The sequence below is a fragment of the Apteryx rowi genome, unplaced genomic scaffold (assembly GCF_003343035.1).
Source record: "Apteryx rowi isolate R43461 unplaced genomic scaffold, aptRow1 scaffold_263, whole genome shotgun sequence".
NCBI classification, from domain to species: domain Eukaryota; kingdom Metazoa; phylum Chordata; class Aves; order Apterygiformes; family Apterygidae; genus Apteryx; species Apteryx rowi.
The window spans coordinates 1,112,003-1,137,290 of NW_020449008.1; the positions used below are offsets into that span (position 1 = coordinate 1,112,003).

Consider the following 25,288-nt stretch of genomic DNA (forward strand, 5'->3'; position numbering starts at 1 on the left):
GAAGCCCCACTTGTAGAATTTGCAGTTTGGGAATACTCAGGAGATTTAGCAGCTCCCTGTTGGTTCAGGACAAGACTTTCCTTGCAGGATTTCTCAGCCCTGATGCTCTTTTGGAGGACCTTATTTGCTATCAGAGCTCATGAATACCTTTTGCTATCATAGCTCATGAATCCTAATTTAAGAGCATCAAGCAAAAGATAAGTCAGTTGAAACAGTGAGCTGCTGCAGAGTGGAAGAACGTGCAATTAACTGGTGCATGCTGGAAAGACAGGCCTCCTTACACTCATCCATGACACAGGTCTTTTGCAATGTGCTCTCCTTACAGGTCTTCTGCAATGTGCCCTGAGCAGCACTGGGATGTGCTATGTACTTCACACCATATACAAGGCCATCAGGAGACAAAGTTTTTGCTGGGGTGGGTTAAAGATCCTGCTATTTATTGCAGTCCTATCGAAACAACAAGAAAGCATGCTTTCTGCAACTGATGCTGGGAAAGTCATGATCATATGAGACATTGTGTGCTGATGTTGTTGCTTTGCAGGTGGGAAAAAGGTATGGGTTTTGTGAGTTTCCCTTGGATTATGCTTACAGCAGTGTATTTGCTCACACCGCAATGCACTGTACAACTGAGTACTCAGTGAGTAACAAGTTAGAAGGCACGAATGGGACTAACTCAAAAGTGCATGTGCAATAGGTCCCATCTATCAGTGTTTTTCACTGAAAATGGGGTTGAATGGTCACCTTTGTCGATCTGTTCTCTTCCCTTCTACCTGAGCAGAAACAGGTGAGCAGGACACACTGGCTCATGCTTACCTCTGCTCCAGGGTGCAATGATGGGGTCATTTCTCAGCCCTGAATTGTCCAGTGTCTAGTGCAGATGGTAACACAGAAAGAGTCCCTGAAGAGTACTCAGTTATTGTCAGTGTCCTCTTGTACGTCAAGGACTCTGCCACCATCCTCTCTAGCGTTTCCCTCTAGAGTACTCCAACTTCAACTAATGTCTTTCCTTTTATAAGCTCTTCAGTTTTGTTTTTGTTGTTGTCCTGAATCAGACTGCCATCTGCTTAGTCTAGCCTTAGGATATAGCCTTATGGAAGTGATGATCAGTAGTAGATGATAGCACATTTTACTTCAAATCATGGACTTTTTGCTGATTTTTACCAGACAGCCAACACAACCTAGATATGAGCTTTGGCCAGCAAGAAGTGAGCTGGGGAACTACCAGATGAAATCTCTGTTGAAGCACTGCTCTGAGTGCTAGGCAGAGCTCAGCCAGGCCTGGCACAGGAAACGCTGTCTTTGTATAAAACTGTGTGTGAATGTATGTGTACACACCATTCCCAGTACTGAAGAATGAAATGGGTAGAAAAGCAGGAGAATACAGACACTGAAAGGTATTCAGCACCTGAAATCTGCACTGAACCTCCTTTAACCCGCAAAGTCAGTGGGTGGGAACACAGGCTGTGGGTGGGAATACAGGCTGAAGCAAAAATCAAACTCTGAATTCTACATCTTGGCAACTGAGGCTGTGTAGAAACATATATGTACCTAAGTACATATATGTAATATTTTGCTGTGGGGAGAAAGTGCTGGCAATAGAGTCTCTATATTTCAAAAATAAGAGTCCTAGTCAGTCTATCATCCTCATTTTCAAATGCTGCAATGCTGTTATAGGGTGGCTTTAAGAAATAATAATTGCATTTTTCAGAATCTGCACAGCTAGAATAAGAAGGATTAATACAAAGGAATCTGTAGAGTATTGGCATATAAGAGCCCAAACCTAGGAGTTTGGTAACCAAGATTTCTCTTTGCATACACAATAAATTTACTAGTCGTGAATTATTTTAGAGTACTTAAAACAATATGGTTTTATATCTTGGGGGCATGCAGGTCTCATGAAAAATGAAGTTAGTTAGCATTTTTTGTGTGCAGAACATCTCCTAAGAGACGATGGCTTAAAATTTGAGACTTGTTTGCTGCATACAGGGAAGAGGAAATGCCAAGATGAATAGATGATACATACTTTTTTTTTTTCCTTAACATTCTTGTAGAAAATTCTTATTCCCTAGTCAGGAAAGCATTGAAGCTAGAAGCTTTTCATTTTCTGTAGCTACAGGATGCATCAAATAATCGTTAAACAGTTGTTTTTGTAAATTAAACTGACCCACCAGGACAGATGTTTAGAAAGTATTTACTAGTCTTTTTTTTAATTTCCTTATTTTACATGTTAAAATTGTACACTTTCAGAGTAGAATTGCTGGTCTGTGTTAAATAAACTAATTGTCCTATAAAGGCTTTAATATGTTATAAAAGTGAACGTTGTGCCAACTGTCTTGGATATTGCAGCATCATACTAATATATTCAGGAGTAGAAATGACTGTTTACAATGCCTGAGAAAGGGTTACCTGAAAAAGTTAAAAAGTTCATGAATTTTGAAGCTTGATGGTTAAGAAATCTCCTTTTTAGCAATGAGAGTTGGTAAATCTGGCTTTTAAATGGCTCTCTCCATTTCTTAAGAATGTTAGTTTTTTTAGCCTGGATTAAGCTTGGTTAACTTTCATTAATGTGGGATTCACTTCCCATGAAGACTGTGGGATACAAAATAAAGTGCAGCTTGCGTCACTGCTGAGAGATGCTCATTGGCTTTAAAGGAGCTGTGGAAACTTTGGGAAGATGCTGTGTTCCTGGAGGAGGCTGGCTCAGGCATTCGCACAGGGCGAGCTGCTGGTGCAGGGTCGGTACCGGCTGGTTGGCTTTGCTGCCTCTTCTGCAGAGCACGGTGGGTAGGAAGAGGTGCAGGGGCTCTCAATGCCAGGGGGACATACAGCAACAAACTGGGACTTGTCAGGTTTTCCTACACTCTACTGCTGGTTATTTCCTAGATAAATCTGAATCTAGTGCTAAGACCTGCTAAGTAATGACAGCAAAGCCCTCCACTGATGTGAAATCATACATGAGGAGAAGAGATTTACACCAGTGGAAGATCTTTGTTTACCTCTTTAAGTTACTTTTCAGTTTGATCCCAAGATGTCCTTTTGCTAATCTTGAGTTCAAAGATGGCATTTAAGAGGAATATCTGTATCTGTAACAGCCTTTTGGGCTTGGTGCTGGTGGCGACCATTGCTTCAGGCTCTGAGCCGAGAGTGAGAGCTGGGGAACTGCAAGGAGCTGGGAATGAGCTCCCAAGTCCCCCTGGCTCCGCAGGGAGGCCCTGCCCTGGTGCTGTTTTTGGCCTGGGGTATGTTCTCAGCACAACTGCTCTGGCCGTTTTCTCAGTAAGTGGAGCTGTTCAGATCCCAGCTCTGTCTCACAGATGAATGCGGGAGGGGATTTGGCTCTCGACGTGGGACTAGATAGCTGCTGCCTCCCCCAGCTCCTCCACCAGAACCATGTGCATTCAAGCGGCAGCTGGCTTAACTTTTGTTATGAATATGGCTGCCTGGCTACCAGACCAAAGCTAAAAGGGAAAGGAGACTTCCAGTAGAGTTTCTGGAATAGCTATAATTGTACAAATTAAATACATCTTTTGTCCCATCAGCTGGGTTGGGTGGGAGAGGGATGAAACCACACAGGATACAATTTTCTCCATTTTTTAGTAAGAAGGGCCATATTTTACAATTCTCACTCACAAAGAGTAGTGATGTGAAACCAAGAGAACTGCTAACATAAATATTACTCATGGTGAATAAAGGTTTCAGAAGTAACTCTATGCTTCTGGAAGTCAAGTATATTTAATTAATAGCAATGGCTTTTCATTTGATAGTTCCTGAATTGGTTAATAGTCCTGAACACAGTTCTAAGGAGCAAAAAGCTCCAGTTCAAACTGCTCTTGGAAAAATCCTGAGATTTTTTTAAAAAGAAACATAAAACATTCAAACTTTTAATTTATGAGTACTGAATAGAGAAACAGATAAAGGTTTGAGGACACAAACTGAAAGATGATCACTGAAAAGCTATGTGTCTTCCATCACTGAAGCATAGCAGTGTCACTTTTAATGATCGGAAATGTTTTCTTCCTTCTCTTTACTGATCTTACCGGCTCCAAAAGAAAGTGATGGTGACTTCAGATGCAGGTGCCTAGAAGTCTGATGCCTGACTTAGGGCATCAGTATCCTCCTTTCTTCTCCCAGCCCCCCCCCCCCCAACCCTGAATTATAAAATTGTATATAATACTAGGACAAACTTTCTGTATCATGACGTTCAGTCTCTTACTGTCACAGGCAAATATATAATTTTCTATGTAAATATATCCAGCTCTGTGCTATTTACAATCCAGTATTACTAAGTGGAAGTTGTTCTGCAGTCTCCATGTTCTGGTTAGAAACCTTCCTTCCCTAGGCTTGTTCATGAACAGATGTGATCCATGTATTTAAGAGCTATAACAAGCTGAAAGATTTTGATGGAAAACCCAAGGCTTGTAGGAATTTCCTCACATACAGCTACCTCTGGAAAGAAAAGCAGCTTCTTACACTACATATGCAGTCCCAATGATTTTTTTCCCCTCATGAATTTCCAGCAGCTTAATGGCAGGAAAGGTGCATCCCTGAGGCAGGTGATGGTAGTCCCCCAAGAACAGTTACATTTCAGGTGCCACGTGCTCCTGTGTGTGGGCAATAGCTGGGCAGTCTTTGGGGCACAGATTGACACTTGATTTGTGCACAGTGAAAGCTCTTGGTACTGCTATAACACCTTTAAAAAAGATCTGTGAACCTCTGGATATTTCTACATCAGTGGTAAGGACTGAATTATGAGAGTGTCTCTGATTCCAGCTCATGCCAATTTTTCCCCAAAGCTGGTGTTAGGGGCTTTCAAAAGCTGTTGCCACAAAGAGGCTTTGACACACATAAGATATTCAAGTAGTCTTCACATTTGCTAAGCTCTTATACAGTAGCGTCAGCCCATACATCTGAAATCCAAGAGAGCACAATGAAAAGTAAAGAGGCTTTAAAAGAGCCTGCCTTTCTATGTAAAATTCAAGTACATGATATGAGAAAAAGGCCTCCTTTCATGCTGGCTGGCAATTCAAATTTAACAGATCCATATTATTTGTAAGATACTACTTTGCTGTAGATGCAAAAAAAGCAGGCAGTAAAACTTGCCATTTGATGTCATGTAGCTTGCTGCTTTACTGCCATTCCCTGCTTACATGACCTCTTAGTGTACCCCAAAAGCTTTACTGGGCATATTTTAAAACAATCCCCCCACCTCCCACCCCCCAAAATACCAAAACTTTGTAGTGGTGCTTGATTCAGAAAGAAGAGCTGTTATAGGGTGTATTCTTTTATTAAGTGTAGTAACTTATTTTTTGTAATTCATTCACTATAAAATGGCTAATAATTTATTCATACATGAAGGACACAATTCAAAGGGATGTTTTTATAAGCTATACTCAGTGCAGTGTATTTTTACGCAGGTGGATTGTCAATTCTACATGTTGCAATTTAGAAATGAGGTCAAATGCAGGGTTTATTATGCAGGACTATGTATATGGTTTGTGCCTTGAAGTTAACTGAGCTGTAGTGAAGGGGAGGGGGAAATGTGGCCATGTGTAAATACATGGGTGTGCATATAGGGATGTGAGTACACATGCATGTGTATGTGTACACATGCACATACCACTTAAAATTTTTGTCTATTATTTATAATTTCTATTTATTTCTCTAGCCCAATTTCTGTGTATAATCTGGCCAGATTCTGTATGTAAATATACATATACAGGAAGTTTAGAAACTGTAGGGTTAGTTTCTTTGTGAAGTACAAGGTTGTCCTACTGGGGTAAGTGAAACTGGGCTAACCTGCATCAGGTTGATATCCTGCCCCTTTTAGACCATCTCTTTTTGCTCTAGCTCTCTTTGCCACCCTGGCTTCAGCCAAATTCAGTCTATTAAAATTGCTGTCTAGCATGTCCTGAAACCAACAGAGCATAAAAACAAATCCCCTCATGGAAATGGAACTGCTGGAATATGCTGCAGTGGGTGGAGGGTGATCCAAATGTTAGATTTGAGTTTGCAGGCATCGTTTGCAGAGCGTAGTGCTTTAAGGTGCTGACTTCTTTCAAGTCCCTTGGAAGTCAATAAAACCTAAAGACATGGAAATTTCAGAGGAAATGGCAGCAGCAGAAGAATTTTCTCTGGATTCCATTTGAAAGAAAGTAGCAAAGTAAATCAGATTAACATATTGCTTGAACTGGATCCCAGTTGGATTGGCAGCAGTTCCTAATAACATCACAAAATACTTCAGGCTCTTTGTTTTGGTGGCAGCCAGGTGAGTCCTGGGTAACCCCTGGGCAGAGAGGGTTGTGCAGTGGCCTTGGTAGGAAGGGTGGCCTGTTCCTGTCTTGGTATTCAACAACTGTGCAGCACCGAGATAAGCAGCGGATCCCACTGCATGCTGCTCCTCAGTCCCCACCTAGCCTCTGTATTTCTTTTCAGTTACTAAATTACTCTCCTTTCCTCTTGTCATTTCCATTTTCTCACCTGCACATTAAAGACCTAACGTAATAGCTGCTTTCCTCTGGGATAGCTGAAGCAATAGGCATGTGTTGCTTCTCTTAGCCTAGCCAGCAGCTGAACTTGCTCCAATTGCAGAATGGTCAATTAAGGAGGGAGGAATCTCTTTCAGCACTTGAATTTTGATCCCCAAGCTTGTGGTTTAGCCCAGTGTCTTATATTTACTTTCAGTACAGCCAGCTTTTCTATTATCTCAGAACAATACTGGAAATTCTTTCATTTCTGGAAATAAAATGCCTATTAATGGCACATGGAAAAAAATGCTTTTTTTTTTTTTTAACACCAAAGAGCCTTATTTTTCCACTTTTACTTTTCAGTATTAAGAGGTCTAGTATTCTGAGTCAGAGCTTAAGAAAAAATATATAATAATTACTGTGTTGAGAGCTAGATTTCAATGTAGGATGAAACAGTCATTGTGTTTCCTATTACTGTTCTTTGTGTATGATTTTTTTTCTTCAGCTGAATTTGTGTAGCTTTGCTAGCAGTATGAAATCTAAAACTCTTCCTTTTAAAATAAATGTCAGAAGATGCTTCAAATAAGAGCACAGGACAGTCTTTTAACATTAACAAAATTATCTTGGCAACAATTAAAAAACAGGAGTAAAGCTATTGCAGTTTAATCTGGTTACTGTGTTTGACTTCCTGTTGTAGATCCAGTATATGTTTATTTGCACGTAACTATCCAGGGAATAAGCATTTTTAAACTTTTTTTCATTAGTAGTCAGGAGCAGAAGAGTTGTACCCACAACACCATCACTGGAAACAGCACTACCTACTGGAAGAGATATTAGAAAGACAGTCTTATGCAGGGACATTTCTTCCCTCTTCCTTCCTGCCTTCCCCATATAAACAGGCATGGGAGAAATTGAGGTGTGGGGTAGAAAAAGCAGCAGTCAAGGATCCTGGGTGATTTTAGCAGAGTGAAGGATGACAGAAAGCAAGTTTTTTGGTTTTTTTTTTTTGTGGTTACCTCAGCTATTTTGCTGGTTTTACAAAGAAATACCCTCTGACTCCAGTTCTGGAGCTGTGACTGGTTTATAATTTTTAAATTGTCTCAGAGCCATATCCAGATATTGATCTGCTGGGGCGTAAAACCTCCTCCGGGCACAGTAGTATCCTTGTGCATGGATCAATGGCAGTATATGACCCCTGCTGAATAGCTCTTCTTGAGTCGCAATATAAGTAAAGAGAAAGAAAAAGAGTCCCTGCTTGGTGTCATCTGGCTGAGGTATTCTTCTTGGTCTAGCTTGGTTTGAATGATAATTTATGAAACATGGAAATTTTTGTTTTGAACAATTAAGACTGCCAGCTGGTGGTTATTCTGCATTTGTTCCTTGTTATTCTTTATTATTTATTCACTGTGTGTGTGTGTGTGTGTGTGTTTGTGTGCGCGCGCGTGTGTGTGTGTGTGTGCGCGTGCGCATTTTGTATTGTGGATCCATTGTATGCTCATTTTTTTCATGACAGGGATTTTAGGCTTTTTGCACTTGCCCACTGATGACTGCAGTTTTCAGGTGTGAAGCTTAATATCAGATGAGAGGCAGAAAGAAAGTAACAATTCAGAATGAATAATTCAACAACAGATATCACGTGTGCATTGTAATGGAGAAACCTGCTGTGCTACGTCAATGTTTGTGTCCACTATAATCTTTACAGCATTTCTAAATAAAAAATTGGAAGCCAATTACTTACATACAGAAATAGTATCTTCACCTCTTCAGCTGTCTTACCACCCCTGGGTTTCTGTGCCTGCAGAACATCAGCGATGAGGATTTGGCAGGTGGTGCTGCGACGAGAATTTGCCCAGAGATTTATATTCTTTGCTCTGATTATGCAATCACTGCATAGTCCCATTGACATCAGTAGCTATTATGCAGCAGCTGCATAATCAGGCCTATATTGGAGTGAGGTGGGGAGGAAGAAGGACACGTTTGTCCCCTGTGTTCACAAATGGTAGAGGATGAAACAATTGGAAAAAGCATTGTGTGGTTCTGATGTGCAGCTGGTGGCCCGTGTTTTCCCATTGCTCTGTGAAGCTGATGAGAATGCAGTGCAGCAGGCCTAGAAAAGCTGATGCTGGTATGAATCTTCTGGGAAGCCAACCTGACCCGTTCCCAGCTAAATCAGTAGATTTTTAAGGAACCACTCTGCTTAGGTCGTCAGTTCAGCCTCCTGTGCAAACCTAGAATCCCATCCAGTGAGTCTTGCATGCATTTCACAAGGCATCTTGCCTAGTTTTAAAATCACAAGCACTGGGTATTGTGGTGCATTTCAAATATTCCCTTGGTGAACTACCATCCTTGAAATTCACCTCCTAGGTGAAATGAATCCCACTCTCCAAACTTTAGCTGCTTAAATGGTTAGTGACTTGTCAAAGCTCATCACTGAACATAGTGATAAAAAACAATAAAGAGAAGCTTCCAAGTGATTCAGTCCATTCTAAGAGAGGTGGCAAGACTGGCCCCCTGGAAATACCTCTCTCAATATATTACAGATAAGACCTAAATGACTAGCTTGGAGTAGATGCTTGACTTTTAGGTGGCTAAATTGACCGAGGTTAATCCCACTCCCTATCTCCAGTCCAGATTTGTGTAAATTGATCTTCCAGGCATTGGAACCTTTTCTGTCTTTGTTTGCTAGAGTCCTCCATTATCTGAAATCTCCCTCCCACAAAGAATTTTCAGACTGGGATCAAATAGCTTTTATGTTCCTTTAGTCTTGAGTTTCTTAGTTTCTCACTTGGACCGACTTTCCAAAAGTCAAATAAACTCTGCAGCTCTTTTCTGAATGGTTTCCCATCTGCCATTACTGCACTAGTGAAAGTAGTGTTTCCCTCCAGCAATCGCAGCACTGCTACTGAGGTAACAGCTCCCTACTTCTAACTGGTATCTCCCTCTCTATATACTCAAGAAAGTCATTAGCTTGCTTAGCCATCAGATTATACAGGTAGCTGTTGGTGGGGGTGTTACCTATTGTATCCCTGAGTATTTTCTTTCCCTGCTCTCCATAATGGTTCCAGGATGTGCTTCATCGATGATGCCTACAACACAGCAGTAGAAAGTGAGTTGTGCTGTTACCCTTGAACCTTATGTCTCTGTTTCTACTACATAATGTAAAATGTGCAATCTGAGGGTTATGTAGCAGGAACTTTGTTGCACAGGTAGGGATTCTAAGTTTCAGATATCAAATCAGAGAGCACTATAATCTGTCTCTGAGTGCTAGATACCTGTTGTATATATAACTTTTGTAATGCATTTGCAAATTTTTATAGAAGCGAGTTGTATAGAAACTGTATGCAGTGCCAACAATTTGTGAATCCTTAATGACTGCTTCATCTTCTCTTTGACAAGCTACTAGACCCTTGCTAAAGCACTAGATTACATCCTGTGCCATGCTAGCAAATGCATTTATTTGGATGCCACTATGCCATGTGGTTTCCTCATACCATGTCAGCTAAGGTGCAAAACACACCTTGAAAAGTCAGTGTTCACATATATGTGTAGAGCATGTTGAACCTGGGACTGCTGGAGCCTATGATTTCAATGTACCTCCATAATCTCAGGATTATTGCCTCCTAGATATAGGAGGTATGAAACCCTGGTAACTGGGAATATGAGAGAGAGAGAGAGAGAGAGAGTGAGTGTGTGCGCGTGAGAGAGAGAGAGAGAGAGAGAGTGTGCGCATGAGAGAGAGAGAGAGAGAGAGTGAGTGTGTGCGCGTGAGAGAGAGAGAGAGAGAGAGAGAGTGTGCGCATGAGAGAGAGAGAGAGAGAGAGAGAGCGAGCGAGCATGCACGCGAGTGAGAGTTACAGTTTTTGCCTTTTTAGATACTTCCAGTGTGACCCTCAGTAACCGTAAAAGCTTTTCTGTGTCTCATCTGTCAAATGGAAATAACAGAACTTACTATCTCAGATGAATCCTGTGGGGATAAATGCAACACAGACTACTAAGCACTCATTTACTTCTGTAGCATGTAGGAACAGCATGTAATTCCAGGCATAACCAGTGGTTGTGAGAACTGACTTTAGAAAAGGTAGGGAAATATTAGTGAATCCCTTCATTTTTTCACTGATTTTGTTTCTGAATTTTCCAGACTGTGTTTGCTCTCATCTAAATGGAATAAATGAGAAAAAAAAAAAAAAAAAAAAAAAAAAAAGGCAGCAATTGCCCAAGTCAGTGAAATTTACCTGAGTAATGAACACTGGAAGATGAGGATTTATAACAGGAAGACTTGCATTACTTGTGTCACCATTCTAAATCTTTACAAGCTCATTTCTGTTGCACTTGTGTTTATCCTGTTCAAAACCTGGTCCATCACGGCTAGCATTATCTTGCGGATTTACTCTTGTTAAGTCTTTGGAATAGTTGTTGGACTGCTTCAGGTGTTTTTACTTCTTGGTTCCTTTTACTTTATGTATTCCCAGGGAAAACAGAGGAACAGTCAACTTGAGCAAGAGTTTGCAAATGCTGGACCAAATTTATTTTTGTTTAAAATAGTATCACAGTTAGGCTGTATTTTTAACACAAAAAACTCATCCATGTTTTCATCTTATATTTTTCTTTCAGTTTGGTATGGAAACTGGGGTTCTTTTAAGTTGGGATACACCATTCTTGTTGTGAGCTTTGAGAGATTTCACTGCATAGTAAAAAAGAACCAAGAACCTCCCCCAACCCTTGTGTAATTTTCTTTAAAATGTCCTGAAAACACAAATTAAGCAGGCATTTTTCTAGCCTTGTTGTTAATTCCAGTTGCAGTAGAGGAATTCTAGAGATTTTGGTGGTAGAAAAGAGTGAACTCTAGGTGCTTTCCAATCATCCTTTCTTCAGAATTTTTTAGGTGAAACTGTGATTGTGATGTGCTGTTAGCATAAGAACGCTAGAATGTACTGTGTTTGGCAGCTTCCTATGATTCATCATTTTTAAGAGATGGGAATGCATGGAAAATTGCTTTCCTTCCTCATCTGAGTGATTAAAAACTGTATCACTAATCAACACAGAATATAGTTAATGACTGTTTAATTAATTTACTATAGTTTTTGATGAAACTCCCTGCAATTACTTTTCCAAATGGTGCAACATGATAGTAATGGTTTTAAACAGGAAGGCAGACTGCGTAGTGAGTGTGTTTCAGCTATCAGAGCAGCATCACTTTAATGACTGCAAGGAATTACTCTTATACAGGATTCAACTCAGTGGTATGATTAGCTAGTTATTACACAAAATTCCCTTAAATGTGAAGGTTCTTTGTGCAAATGCTGCTCAACTGTGTACTACAGCACGAGTCCTTCAAGAAGAAAAATTGCAGATGGATCTTGTCCCTTTTTAGATTAGAGTCCATCAGTCATTGTTCTGCGAGGTGATCACATGAACCTCTGTGCAAGCTTCTTTCCATTGCTGCTTTTAACACTTACCAAAATGGTTATTTTTATGTCTCCACAATCATTCCATCTTTGAGCAAAGGTTACCAATAAATGCCAGCACCAGGAAATAGATTACCCTACTGGGAAGTAAAGTGTGGTAGCTTATTTCACATGTAACTACTTTTTATAGTTATTTTTATCCTCTTGTATTTTCAGATGGGAGTCCAGTTTCCATCATTTATTACTTTGATGCTACTTTGTTAGGGCTACATAGTGTTGTACTGATTAAACTGTTTTCTTTGATCTTTAAAGTGTCTCAGGATTGCCTACTTGTTCTGTCTTGGGATCATATATGACATGGAACTAAAATTAGTAGCATTTTTAATTGTGTTCTAGCTATGTCATCTTCCTGCCATTTAAAGTTTTAAACTGGTTTAATCTCTTCAGTGTTTCTGATTGCCAAGAAACTTTATAGTCAACTTTGAAGTCTTTCCAGAAGCATTCCTTCTGCAGCGAATAGATTTTTTTTTTACAATTATGGTTATAGATATCTGTGGCTCTATCCCCAAAGAAATCAGACATGATGCTAGTGTGAAAGATATGAATTTATGACAGTTTTGATCATATAACTTCTCCAAAACTTTTTTTTAGTTCTTGAAAATTGTTTGTTGATTGGCATCTATCATGTTGTTCTCTCATGACTTAATGAACAGATAAAATGACTCTAATGTTTCCCAAACTCTAATGCTTTTTCATCTATTCTGTGTTTTTTGTTTTGTTTTGTTTTTAGAGACTTAAATAGCCATACTGCTGATATTTTCCTAATGATGAACAAACTGACTGTGTCTAATTGCTGGCCTTTTCTTGAACTGTTCAGGGACATCATTACAAGACCAAGGCCATACAAATATGTTTTATCATTTCTGCACGAAATGCCAAATTGCTCACTGTGGTTGTCTTCCTCATGATCTAATCAGGGGCTAGTGTCAATAAAAGTAATAGTGTAGTAGATACTTGACCTCAGCTCTCACTACAAATAATTGTCTGATCTTGTTACCATTTATAGTCATACACTCAGCATTATTACATAAGCTTTTGATTATTTGATTATCTTTCTGGTATTCCATAGCATGCCACTATTTCATGTAGAAATATATGCTATTAAATATATATAAATAAACAACATTTAAATATATAAAATACATATATATATAAAATATAAAAATATATAAATATATAAAAATATATATTTCCTTCTGTCCCCTTTTTTGGAAAAATTGTTTTATTTCCATTCAGAACTCATTGATAAGTTCTCCTGAATATCCCACCCAGCAATCCTGTTGCAACTTTGCATAAATGCAGGAAGGCTTGCCTGTTTTGGTCAGTAACTCCAGCTCCTGACCTCCAGCCTCTCTACCATTTCTTTGGCTAAAGCTGTTTATCCTCCCTGCCACCTGCTTGTCTATCATCTGCTTTACTATAGTCTAAAATAATAACCTCTAAGCAATTAATTGAATTTTATTAATGATGTAGCAAGTTTTGGTCCCTGCTAATTATTTAAACTTAATTCAGCTGAGGCTGCACAATGCCATACAAGGTGGGAGCAACAGTGCCTCATACCTTTGCCTTTGATACTCTAGAGCCAACTATTCTTAAGGACATGTTAGAGACAGATAGGCTGATTTTCAGTTACATTTATATTTACAAAGCTAATTCAGGAGTAGTTGTGAGCTCCTGACTTAGCTTTTTAAATGCAAAAAAAGAAACTGAAATCAGCCAGCTTGGACACTTTTGAAGTGCTACTGAGAGAAATGGCCAGACTGTACGAGGTATGCGGGTCTTTTTCTTTCAAACTCAGCTACTGTTCTCAGCTGTACTTGGAGAGTGGCTGGGGCTATTTTCTTTGTTTCTTTGTTTCTTTGTGATACTTCAGAATCAAACTGAGACTCTTCAGAATAACAACTTTTTTATTTTGTTTCTCAGTGCATATATAAAATGTGTAAAAAGTACTTTGTGCTATTAGGATACTGTTGAGTATCTGGCTTCTAAGGGGATGTAAGGGGTAGGAGAAAGAACTACTAAAATAATTATAGGGTCTTTAAAATTGTGACTTTTATTATGATGGAGAGAATGGGATTGGTTGATAAAACCCGTGATGTCGCTGTCACCATTCTTGTGCACAACACTAGAGTTGTGGCACTATGCAGTGCAACTGCAGCTTAGTTAGATTCTTCTGGTTTCACACCAATTTTACTCTACAATCACTCTGCTATTTCAGTGCTGTTACTCTGGATTTGTTCTAATGTAAATGAGCTAAGGAGCTGGTTACAAGAAAATCTACACAAACTATATGAGAAAACTTTTCTCAGTGTGCAACGTTCATTTAGCAATAGTCTTCAAATGACCTTCTAACTACTCACTTTTCTTCTAATCGCTATTTTCTGACAATTCATCACCATATTCAGGTTTAGTTTAATCACTTCAGCTGTACAGTTCATTTAAAAGACTCACAAAACTGATGAATGTGACAGTCTCAGTTTGATGGAGAGGCTGAGAAAGAGCTAAAATAAGGAATATCATTGATCATCCCCTATCCCATGAATCTGCAGTTGACAAGAACATATAGAAATAAAAGTTGTGATATAGGGTCTGTAATTTACAGGGCAAAAGGAGAAGAATACAACATGAAATGAATAATATGTATTTATATACCAACAAAAGAGACAGTGTCTGTCAAAAGATATGAGGATTGTCTGTAATCACAGCAATGATGTGGGTGAAAACCTTGCATATTGGCTTAATTTCATGTGCTAATAGTGAATTTCTAAATATAAGAATGAACCCACTCAGTAACTATATATATATATATATATATAAAATCTTGAATTAAATACAAATGATGCAATTCAAAACTAAATCTTTCCATTTGTTTGCATTATTATAGTACTGAAGCAAGTAAAAAAGACTCAGCATCTTGCAGAATTTTAGGTTTTAAGTTCTAAGCCTACAATTTGTTGGTACTGTTGGTCTCCTGCCTTCACATTAAGTAGGAGCCCAAGCAGGAGCAGGGATTTGCAATGTAGAACCAGTTTTAGCATCTGGCTTTTTTAGGAGCAAAAAAGTGCTTTCCTTAGGAACTGCTTAAAAATAAAAGCAAGGCTAGTCTTACAGTTATGCAGTTCCTTGCAAACAGACAAGAATATTTAGAGGAGAATAACAATATCTGTTGTTACTCTAAGCCAATATATTTTGAAGGGAATGGAGATGCCTGTAACAGTGTATGATCTTATATACCTAACAGCTGGTACTAGACAGATATTCCTGATGATAATCATGTCCAGGCAGTTCTTTCAAAAGGCTTACAAGAGTATTCCATTTTGTTATTTCTTTCCCCTTTTTTAAAAAACTATTGGTGCTCTGGTTTGCCATGCTTAGTCTAACATAACAATGTAGTTGGGGATGTAAATAAAAACAATGCTCTGACCCTGTGACATAAAATTTTGCATCTTTAAAACTATTGTCATGTTCCTGTTTAGTGTTTTGATATTTTGCAAATGTAAATTTGAATTCTTTCTTATTTTCAAAACACTGCCTAAAATAGAATGGGGCAGATTTTTGTTACTGAAATATCTTCTATCTAGAGCAGTCTCTGCATAGAAACACCACCACCATCAATACCTAATACCCTGTGGTAGAAACATGCTTTTGGTGGACTGTGGCCATGTTCACACTGCACATCTGACCCACTTCAAAGCCAGTGGCCCGAACTAGATGACAGAAGCCAGACTGCATGGGTAGCTGCTCAAAAAAGAAATTACTGAACCCTAGGATTTATTCAATGAGGATATTTAGGTACAGTGATAATGCTGTATCCTGTTTCAAAATATCTGGTATCAAAGAGAATAGTTTCACATAGCCTTTTTAGCCACCTGCAAAGTATTTATTCCCTATGTATTTTGCACAGCTGCTGTGGGCATGCTCAGTTACCTGACAGCTTTCAAACTCTGCCAATAATTTTATGCACCCCCCCCCCCCAGTTTGTTTTTAAAAGTGCTCTGGTAGTCCTTTGAAATGGTGTGAAGTAGTAGGTGAATAGTGGTGGGCTGAAAGCTATTTGTTGCCCAGGACACACTGTGATGGAGAGGAATTCACAGCAAAAGCAGATTGCAACATCTAATAAGGGGAATTAAAATAGACTTGCCTTTGTCTACCCCCTTCTGACTGTACAAAGGAAATAGGTACAAGCTTACCCTGCTGGGCTGATACTTTTTGTGGTCTTGGACAAGCAGCAGGTTTTTTGAAACCTCGAGTCATGTGGCAAACCATATACGAGCACATACAGTGCAGACATTGTCTCTGTGTGCTGTTGTGCAGAAAGGCAGGGACTACAGAGGCAAAAGTTAGCCTTCAAGACAATATTCCCTGTAATTTGCATCCCTGGCAGCAGTGGAATGGAGTTTTAACATCACCATGTTGTGCTACAGAGCAAGGCAGAGCAATCACAGTCATCTGTTCCACTCTCACAGCTGAAACACAGCACAGCCCTGGAGAAACTACCTCAGCCAGGCTGACCTAGCCCCATTTGATCTTATGTGATCTTCCTTGCTAGTTTAAACTTTTTAGTTGCTATTAATTAGCACTATTCCTGTGACTATGAGAACAAGTTTTCTTCAGTAGTTAGTTAGGATTTTGATTCCTCCACTTAACTTACAATATTTCATTTTATTGCTTCCCTGGCTTGTACTTTGTTGAGCAGCCGTAATGATTTGCCTGCTGCTTGTTGTTGTTTGATCTCCAGATGTTAAAGAAGCTTGCTCAGGCTACAGACTGCAGGTTCTTATAAGAATCAATAAGAGTGGAAGGGCCCAGCTCATGCACCACAGCAATGACCTGGAAGAAGCACTGTGAGGCAAGCCAGAACAGTTTAAGCTCATTCACTTGCAGGCCTCGTTTCTGAATCTGTGACGGTGTTTGGGTTGCGGAAGGTACATCCACCAGGACCTGGATTCAGACCACGCAGGCCTTTGGACAGTCTCAGATGGTTTCCATACTAAAGAAGAAATCAACATTAGTTGGGCCATACGATCCATAGACTACTTGACGAAGAAATATTGTTCTAAATCAGACTCAATGTTTCTAAGAGTAATGATTTTCCTTCCTGTCCTTATACAACACTGGAAGCCCTCTGCAGAGCAGTCAGCAAGATGTGTATAATGGATTCCAGACTCCTTTAGTTATAATAATATTATGACTATACATGGCCCTCTTTGTCTCAAGTGAAAAAGTGGTCTGGTAAGACAAAATGTTTAAACACCTTGGGGATGATTCTACCCACTCAATACCATGATCTCTGACATCTCTGTGTCAGTCATTGGTTTCATAGGTGATTCACAGCATTTTAACTGGGGAAAAAAAAAGGAAATCATAAAATAATACACACTTACATAAAATTTTTAATACAGGAAGATCCCAAACTGCTTTACAAACTATAGGCTAATCCTGCTGTTATTCTTGGGACAGTTTCTTACACTGTGAGCTCTCTGCATTAATGAGGCAGAAAGTCTGTGGTATTGCAGAGACTCTGATATGCAAAAAAATCACTTTGCTATTATCATAGTGTAGCTTCTTCTAGAATGGGCATGGTTTTTAACTGCAATAGTATAAATGTAGTACAGGAAGCTAACGATTTCAGTAAGTGAAAGAAGCAAAGAAAATTAGGAGGCATAAAAACTCAAGTGTCAAATTTAAAAGTGATGTGAATGGATAGCTGACTTGCATATTATGGCTGTGGGTTTGCTTGGCTTTTCTGTACCAGTTGAGTTATGGTAGCTTCTGTATGATTACTCTTGTGATAAATCACTACTAATTTGAAAAGAGAATAGAAATCCAATGACAGTTTTTAGAGCATCATGTCCAGTGTTCTTGACATTTACCAATAATGCTCCCTCCTTCACACTAGAAAATCAACATAGGGTAATTTCTTACAACAAATATTTCAAAGTATTTGAGGAGACATTTTAGAATATGATTATATAATATTAATAACTCTTCAGCAATCAATAAAGTTGAATAGCCTCAGTTTTCTGCTGATTACATTGACTAGAAGTAGGGATAAGTAAGCAGACAATGTATCCCACATATCTTATTTTGTAGTATGTTAAAAGTGTCTTTTCTCATATCTTTGTGTGTTTCTTCTGAAAAAAACAATTACATATATGCCAAACAATCACATCATAAAATGGACAAAAGGAAATGGGGGAACCCCATTTCTGTGCTCCATAAACTTAATCAAGTCTTGTAGTAAGCTTGTTTTTTGTTTCTATTATTTTGAGTGTGATAAAAATCCTGACTCCAAGTCAGACACTACAGCTATCAATAAAAAGAAAATTGTTCCTTGATCGTTGCATTACTGTGGTCAAAAAACCCCTTCCAAATGACCTCTCTTCCTCCTGGTCTGTGATATTGCTGGAGTACTTGCATAAAGTCGATTTATGCTTTGCAGGGCACACAGTTTGTTATTTTAAAGTCACTGTTGCATCTTATGACTGTTCACAGACTGACCATTAATTTTTAGGTTGTATACAGAAAATAGGACCTACGAAACTGGAGGTGAGGGATCTGTGAAGGCAGCATTTCTGTCATCATGAAAATTTCTGAACTTTTTTGGAAAACGTTTTCATCAGTGCTCAAGTTTTTGTGCCTAGGTTTATATGCATGTCTCTCAGGATTACAAAATCTATTTTGTATTTTCATATAATATTTTATTATTGCTGAGTTGAAAGAAAACTCATCTATAAACAAACAGAAACTATACTCCTGGTAAGATACCACCTATATGTATACATGAGAGTGTGTGTGTGTTTAAATAAAAATGCTTATTTTCTCTATGGAAGGGAAAGCAGGGATAAACTTAGGATACTCTATAAATGCCAACACAAACTGAAAAGCTTAGTTTACAGGCTGGAATCTTGCTATTACCAAAGCATCTCAAGACATTGGTGTCATCATCTGGAATAATGAACATTCAAGTATAAAATACAAAAAGAAAAGATATTAATAATTTGAGCAAAGAACTTTTTTAAAACTAGTGATGGAAATGATAAATCTGTTAAGTTCGTTGCACTTCTTCACTGATAGCATGATTAGATTTTAAGACGACAATACTGAGGTCATTCAACAAATACAGGCTGCTGCAGAAACAGACTCTGAAACTGGGCTTAACTTTTATATGGCAAAATTACCATATTTTCTTGTATATAACCTGCAGATTATCTTAATAGAGAAATAAATAGCCAGGCAACCTCCTCTTACTCCTTAGTGACTTAGCACTTGCTGTAGTACCTAAGTCTGATAATTCTGAGGGAACTATTTACTCAAAAACCTTTTCCACACATTAAACACCTTGTCTGTGATCACCAATGCCTGCTGTTTTTTTCTCTGTATTTTTTCTGTGTCCAGCTCAGATTTTGAGTTATCTATGCACTTAAAGGGCTGTAAATTCCTGAAGCTGCAGATTATAAGCTTGAAAATATGGCATCTCTTGCAGTGTCTTACATGAAATACAAGGGATAAATATGGATTTGCTAAGGGAAACACCTACTTGTTTCTACCATTGAGCAGTAAAAGTCATTAGAAGAAAATAAATAACTTTATGGGAACTGAGGGAAGCACAGACAGGACAGTGTGGAAGGGAATGAGGGTTACTGGAGTGACTTATCAATGCTCATCTCCTGCTATCACAGGAAAAAGAGCATACTGGATATGCTCACCTGATCCTAACATATAATCCTCACTTAATGCTTCAGAAAAAATGCAAAGAAACAGAACAAAAAAAAGTCAGTGATTGAGAATCCTTTAAAAATTATTGAATATTCCTTTAATTTGTAATGGTATATAGCAAGGCTACCAACCAGTAAAACAAGGCCTAATATTTTAATTCTATTTATCTATCTATATGCAGCCATTACATTTCTATATATACACGCATGCATACACACTCATATATTAAGCTAGAATACAATTATTCTATTGCGAATGTTGGTCCTAGCCCGTACGGCAATTCTGACTGAAGACTGGGAATTCAGTGTGCAAAAAGCTGCAGGGATTGGGAGAAGAAAGAAAAAGGAAGAGGAAAAAGAAGAGAAAAGAAGAATAGGCAAAGAGAAGAAATGAAGAAGAAGAGAAATAAGAGTGGACCAGGAAAGATGACAAAAAAGGGTGAAAAAATACAAGAAAAAAAGAGGAGAAGAAAATAACATGATGAAGAAAAGAGAAGAATAAGAAAAATGAGGAGAGAAGGAAAAATAAAAAGGAAAAAAGTAATAGAAGGGGAAGAAAGATGTGAGAAAAAGCAGAGGAGAAAAATAAGTAAAGTGGAGATGAAGAAAAGCAGGAGGAAGAGAATGAGAACTATGAAAGAACAGAAAAAAAGGGGAGATGAAGGGGAATAGACGAGAGACAAGGAAAAGGGAAGAAGGGGGAAAGAAAGAGGGGGCAGAGGAGAGAGGAAGAAGAAAAAGAGGAAGAAGAACGGATGATGAGAAGAGGAGAAAGGAGGAAGGAAGATGAAGAGGAGGAAGAGAAAGGAAGAAGAGGGGAAGAATAGGCAAGGAGGGGAGGACAAGGAAGGGGAGCAGCAGAATAGGAGGAGCAAAAGCAGGTAAAGGGCTACGATTTTATTTTACAGTTACAGCCATTCTACTTTAAGTCAGTGTTTTAATTAATCATAATACTAAAGTGTTTGGAAGGTTTTGGCATGGATCAAGACTGGAGTGGTAGAAATGAAACAATTCTTGGCCCAGTCACACCAAGTTGGCCAACGGTTGTATTATTTCATTTTCTCAGTGTCCATATATTGATAGTTGTATTTACTTTAAACATGACCATAAATGCAAATGCCAAGTGCTTAAGCATAAATACTATTCCCACATAGATTGTTTTCTTTAAAAATATGGAAAACTAAATAAAAGTCCGAGCTAATATCACACAGAAGTAACAGTTTAAAAAGCATAATTGTGTGCACGCGTGCGTACACGCACACACACGTTATGAAAAAAAGCATTTTCAACACCTTTTATTTGGACTTTCTGTCATTTTTACGCAGAGTCTAGTTCAGTGTAGCACTATTCTTCTGTCATTAACTTAGTTACTGAGAAGTATATTCAGTTTTCAAGCACTTAAATTTTTCCTATCTGTGATCCTGACACTGTGACCTAAACATTTCATTGAATGCAAACCAGAACGGGCACAAGGACTTTCGCATCAACTATGTGCATGTACATAGGGAGAAAGCACTTCAAGTCCAGAAGAGGAGCCTTTTATTTCTATATACACCACAGAATAGTTGAGAACAGAACACAGCTGTACCTAAATGAAACTGCAGGATAAATAGAAAAGAGCTCAAAATAAAAGCAAATATCAAGCATATATGAAATAATAATAACCCCCCCATTTGTTTTTCTTCATTTTTATTGTTTTTCTGAGCAGTTTTGCAGACAACCAAGCTTTGCTTTGTAATTAGATCCATCCTGTTGCTCTAGTGCACTGAAAGCTGCTTTTAAAGGAAGCAGAACATTTATTTTAGATGGGGATAGAAACTATCGATCTTTATTCTGACTACTGCACTATCTCATCAATCAGATAAAACTGCTGGAAACCAGAGGGGGCACAAAGGCCAAAAAGTAGGGCTAAGATGTAGATTTGGCTCAAAAACCGGGATGCCTGGACACGATCCTGTACAACGTGCTCTAGGTGACCCTGCTTGAGCAAGGGGGTTGGGCTTAGATGATCTCCAGAGGTCCCTTCCAACCTCAGCCATTCTGTGATTTAAAGAACCTAAAGGCTCAACAATCATCAGTGCTGGAGTTCTACTGAAACCCTTTAGAAAATGGAAGCTGCTTAGCAGATTCAGGACTGGATCCATTTTGGTCATGCAAAATTCTAGGATTTCAAGTAAAAAAGTAAACTGACATAAAGTACAAGCTATCATGAGATTACCCATGCTTATAACTAAACACAAGCAAGTCTGCCTAAAGTACCATTACCAGTACTCTTCAGTTGTTCAGACAAGGCCTGCTATAATGTTCAAGGCAGCACTGACTAAATACATCCAGTAGTACAATGCCAAATGACCAAATCTTTCACTGATCCTAGTCCCCGGTCATACTGTCACCACCTTTTCTATTACGAAAAACCTTTTCTGCTCTAGATTTATATTTAAAATTAAAAGCAAGTTATAAAGTAAAAGGACTACTACTATCATCATCCTATTGCAACAGAATGCTATTGAAAGGTTTCAGATCTTTAGATTAATATAGTGGCTTTACATGCTGTACAACATCAGGAACTGCTGTCATATTTTTCACCCTACTCATTCTTTGATCACTTTATTTTGCCAAAACTTAGCACTAGGCCATTTGAAACGCTTCTAAAATACGCTGGTGACTATGTGCTTCCCCTCCATCTTTATGCTCTCTATAAAACTGTTCTTGCTAAGAAGAAAGCACCCTCTTTTCTTGACACCTTATTCAGAGTATTCTTTTATTCAGCTCTTCCCTTTGCTTTCCTTTTTCTTTGGTAGAAACAGTCCAACATCCGCCAATGCCATTTTGTCCCCTGATTATCCGCCTTTAGTTTCTCCCATTCGTGCAGTATGGTCTGCCTGCTACTGAACTATCTGTCATGCTTTTTTTTGTGGCACTTACTTAACCTTACAATAGCCTACTTGTGTCATCCTGTCAAATAAGATTAAACCATGCTTCTTTGGCTATGCAAATAAAAAAATTAACCTGGTTTTCATGTTGTTTCTGTGTCTGATGCTACAAATACTGTGGATTTCTGACACTGAAACTATTTCAGTGCTATTATTTATATAGTCTTTGAACCAACAGATACACGAATACATTTGACAATTAGTCCTTGACACCAGATTAAAATTAACTTTATAATGGTCAATGTAGAAACAAAGACTTTCTGCGTTTATTTGTATTACAGTATAGCAAAACTACTTACCACTGAAAAATAGCAGCACCTATTTCTCCGAGACACCAGCAGTGAAATATGACATAAAGTATTTCAGAATAAGGAATCAATCCTAATTCTGTAAGACAATTAATGATATAAAGAATCATGGGCCAGCTACTCAAATGGTGCCATTTGGCACAGCTGAATTTGCGGTCATGTTTCCAAATACAGGTGACTGTTCACACTGCAAAATGATAGATTAAAAAATATATCACAATATGGCTTAACTTACTTACCAGGCAGATGTACTCTGAAAAGACATCAAGGGTGGGCTTAAAGCATCTCCTTTTAAAGTATGTACTGTCTGTGATGTTTGAGGCTGTGGCTGAGACTGAGCTTGAGGCTGAGGCTGCATCTCTGACTGAGGCTGTGTCTGTACTTGGCTTGGATCCTGAGCAGGGTTAATCCATTGGCTCTGTCCATGTGTCATCCACTTTCCCTGGATTCCCCACTGTGCCAGGTAAAATTTGCAAATATCATAGTTCATTGAAGAGTAATATAAAAGGTCCAGTACCAGCAAGATCACCACAAAAAAGCCATAGATCCATACTCCTAACAGTGCACTGTAGTTGCTATGAAAGAAAAAGGGAAAACAAAAAAGTCATCTAATACATCAACAATAGTCATCACATTAGTTTGTCAAGGTTATTTGCTTCATGTAATTTTTTTTTTTACGTGTGTGTGTATATAACACACATATATATACACGTATATATATACACAAACAGATGGACATAACCAACATTTTGTTTTAAAGAGTGTTTTATTAAAAATTATTTGTTATTTTAATCCATCTATACACTCCTGTATGCATGACATGGGACATTTTTAAAAACAAAGGCCCCCTTTTGCTGTAAATAGTTTTTTTATATATACACTAGTGCATAGATTTGGTATATGATTAGTTTCAACGCTTTAAGTGAGGCCTGATATGCACATACTTGATGGGCCCGATGGCTTTTATTCTGCAAGCTCTCGCTCTCAGAGTCACCCTACTGAAAGTGACAGGGCATTTACATGAGTAAGGATTAACATGAGTAGCAATATGAAAATATGCTGTAATAACTGAGCCCTGGGGGTGTGTCTATACCAATGAAAGCACTCATTGCTGACAGGTATTATAAGCAACTTTTCTTAAAAGGTGTTAAACCTTTTTCTCTGCTCTTTTAAACTCTGCTCTGAATTTAATGATTAATCACTACTAGATGCAGAAGAAATACATATTATCAGAAGTGTAAGCTTTCACAAGCAATTGCTGAAGATCCCTTAATTTGTTGGTAATAAATTCAGGAAGGAAGAACATTGACAAGATTGTATTATAGAATGAATTCAACAGGAAGAAAAATATGTACTATGCTTATATGTACATGCTGGTGTAGCTATAATATATTTAAGGGGAAAGACCATGAAAATTATCAGCTATTGTCCACTGGAGTGGCTCACAGAGCTTTAAAACTAAGACAGGTGACTAAAGATATTAAAAGACAGGGGGGAAAAAAAGGGTGAGAAAAGGAATAAGGGGTCAAGAATTTGGAGACCAAAAAGGGAAAAAATGCTACAGCTCTGCTGGGGACACAATATAATTAAAATAAAAATGACTGTCAGGTGTAAATGTATTTTGAACTGGAAACTGCATGAGTGGGAAAGAGGAGGCCAGAACAGAGAAGGAAAGAAAAGTGCAAGAATGAAGTTGTTAGGTATACAGAGAGGAAGGCTAATCTAGGCCTAAGAGCTTATATGGAAATATGTGTAGCAGAGACTATAAAAAGAAAAACAAGAAGACGGGATAGTAACAACAATGTCATTAGGAAAATAGTCTAGGGGAAAGATGATACCAATTAATAGGTGGGCATCCCCCATCTGTGTGAACCTGAACTTACATAAATAAAACTGAACACATAGTCAGCCATGCTCTTTTTAACAGACATTTGAAGAAGCTTTGAGGGAATTGTATTTTATCAGAACATGATCAACATTGAAGGGCTTTGAGAGAAGAAAGGTTGAGATCACATATTATAGATGCAAGCCAGAAAGATATTTTGGCAATTTAAAAATATGTCCCAAACCTTTTCAGACCTAAAACTTTTCAAGACTTTACCTCGACTCTTCAGTTCAGTTTGACGTTTTGTACAACTCTTTCACTTACAGTTAAAAAAAATCAGGATTTAAAACAAGAAATCAGATAAGAAATCAGAAATTTAATTTCTGTGTTACTGCCTGTCAACACTTAATGAGACTGATTCTCCTCTCCTGTGAATCTCCTTTCACTGCACAGACACGACTCCATCAACTTAAATGAAAGTTCCATGGCAAACGACTGGGAGTAACGAGAGGAATATCTGACCTGCTAACGGGTCCTTCCTGTGTAACTTTAGGATTATGCAAGCCTAAATTTTC

General features: G+C 38.3%; 1 protein-coding gene across 1 annotated transcript in view; it reads right to left on the bottom strand.

Annotated features, from left to right (window-relative positions):
* Positions 1-16,821: 16,821 nt before the first annotated feature.
* SHISAL1 (shisa like 1) overlaps positions 16,822-25,288 on the bottom strand; it is a 60,899-nt gene continuing 52,432 nt past the window's right edge. Inside the window, exons 4-5 of the mRNA XM_026067841.1 lie at positions 23,128-23,463; positions 16,822-16,919 (exon numbers count right to left, since the gene is read on the bottom strand). Coding sequence (XP_025923626.1) covers positions 16,904-16,919; positions 23,128-23,463 — 352 coding nt within the window. The 3' untranslated portion in view covers positions 16,822-16,903. The remainder of the gene's footprint in view (positions 16,920-23,127; positions 23,464-25,288) is intronic.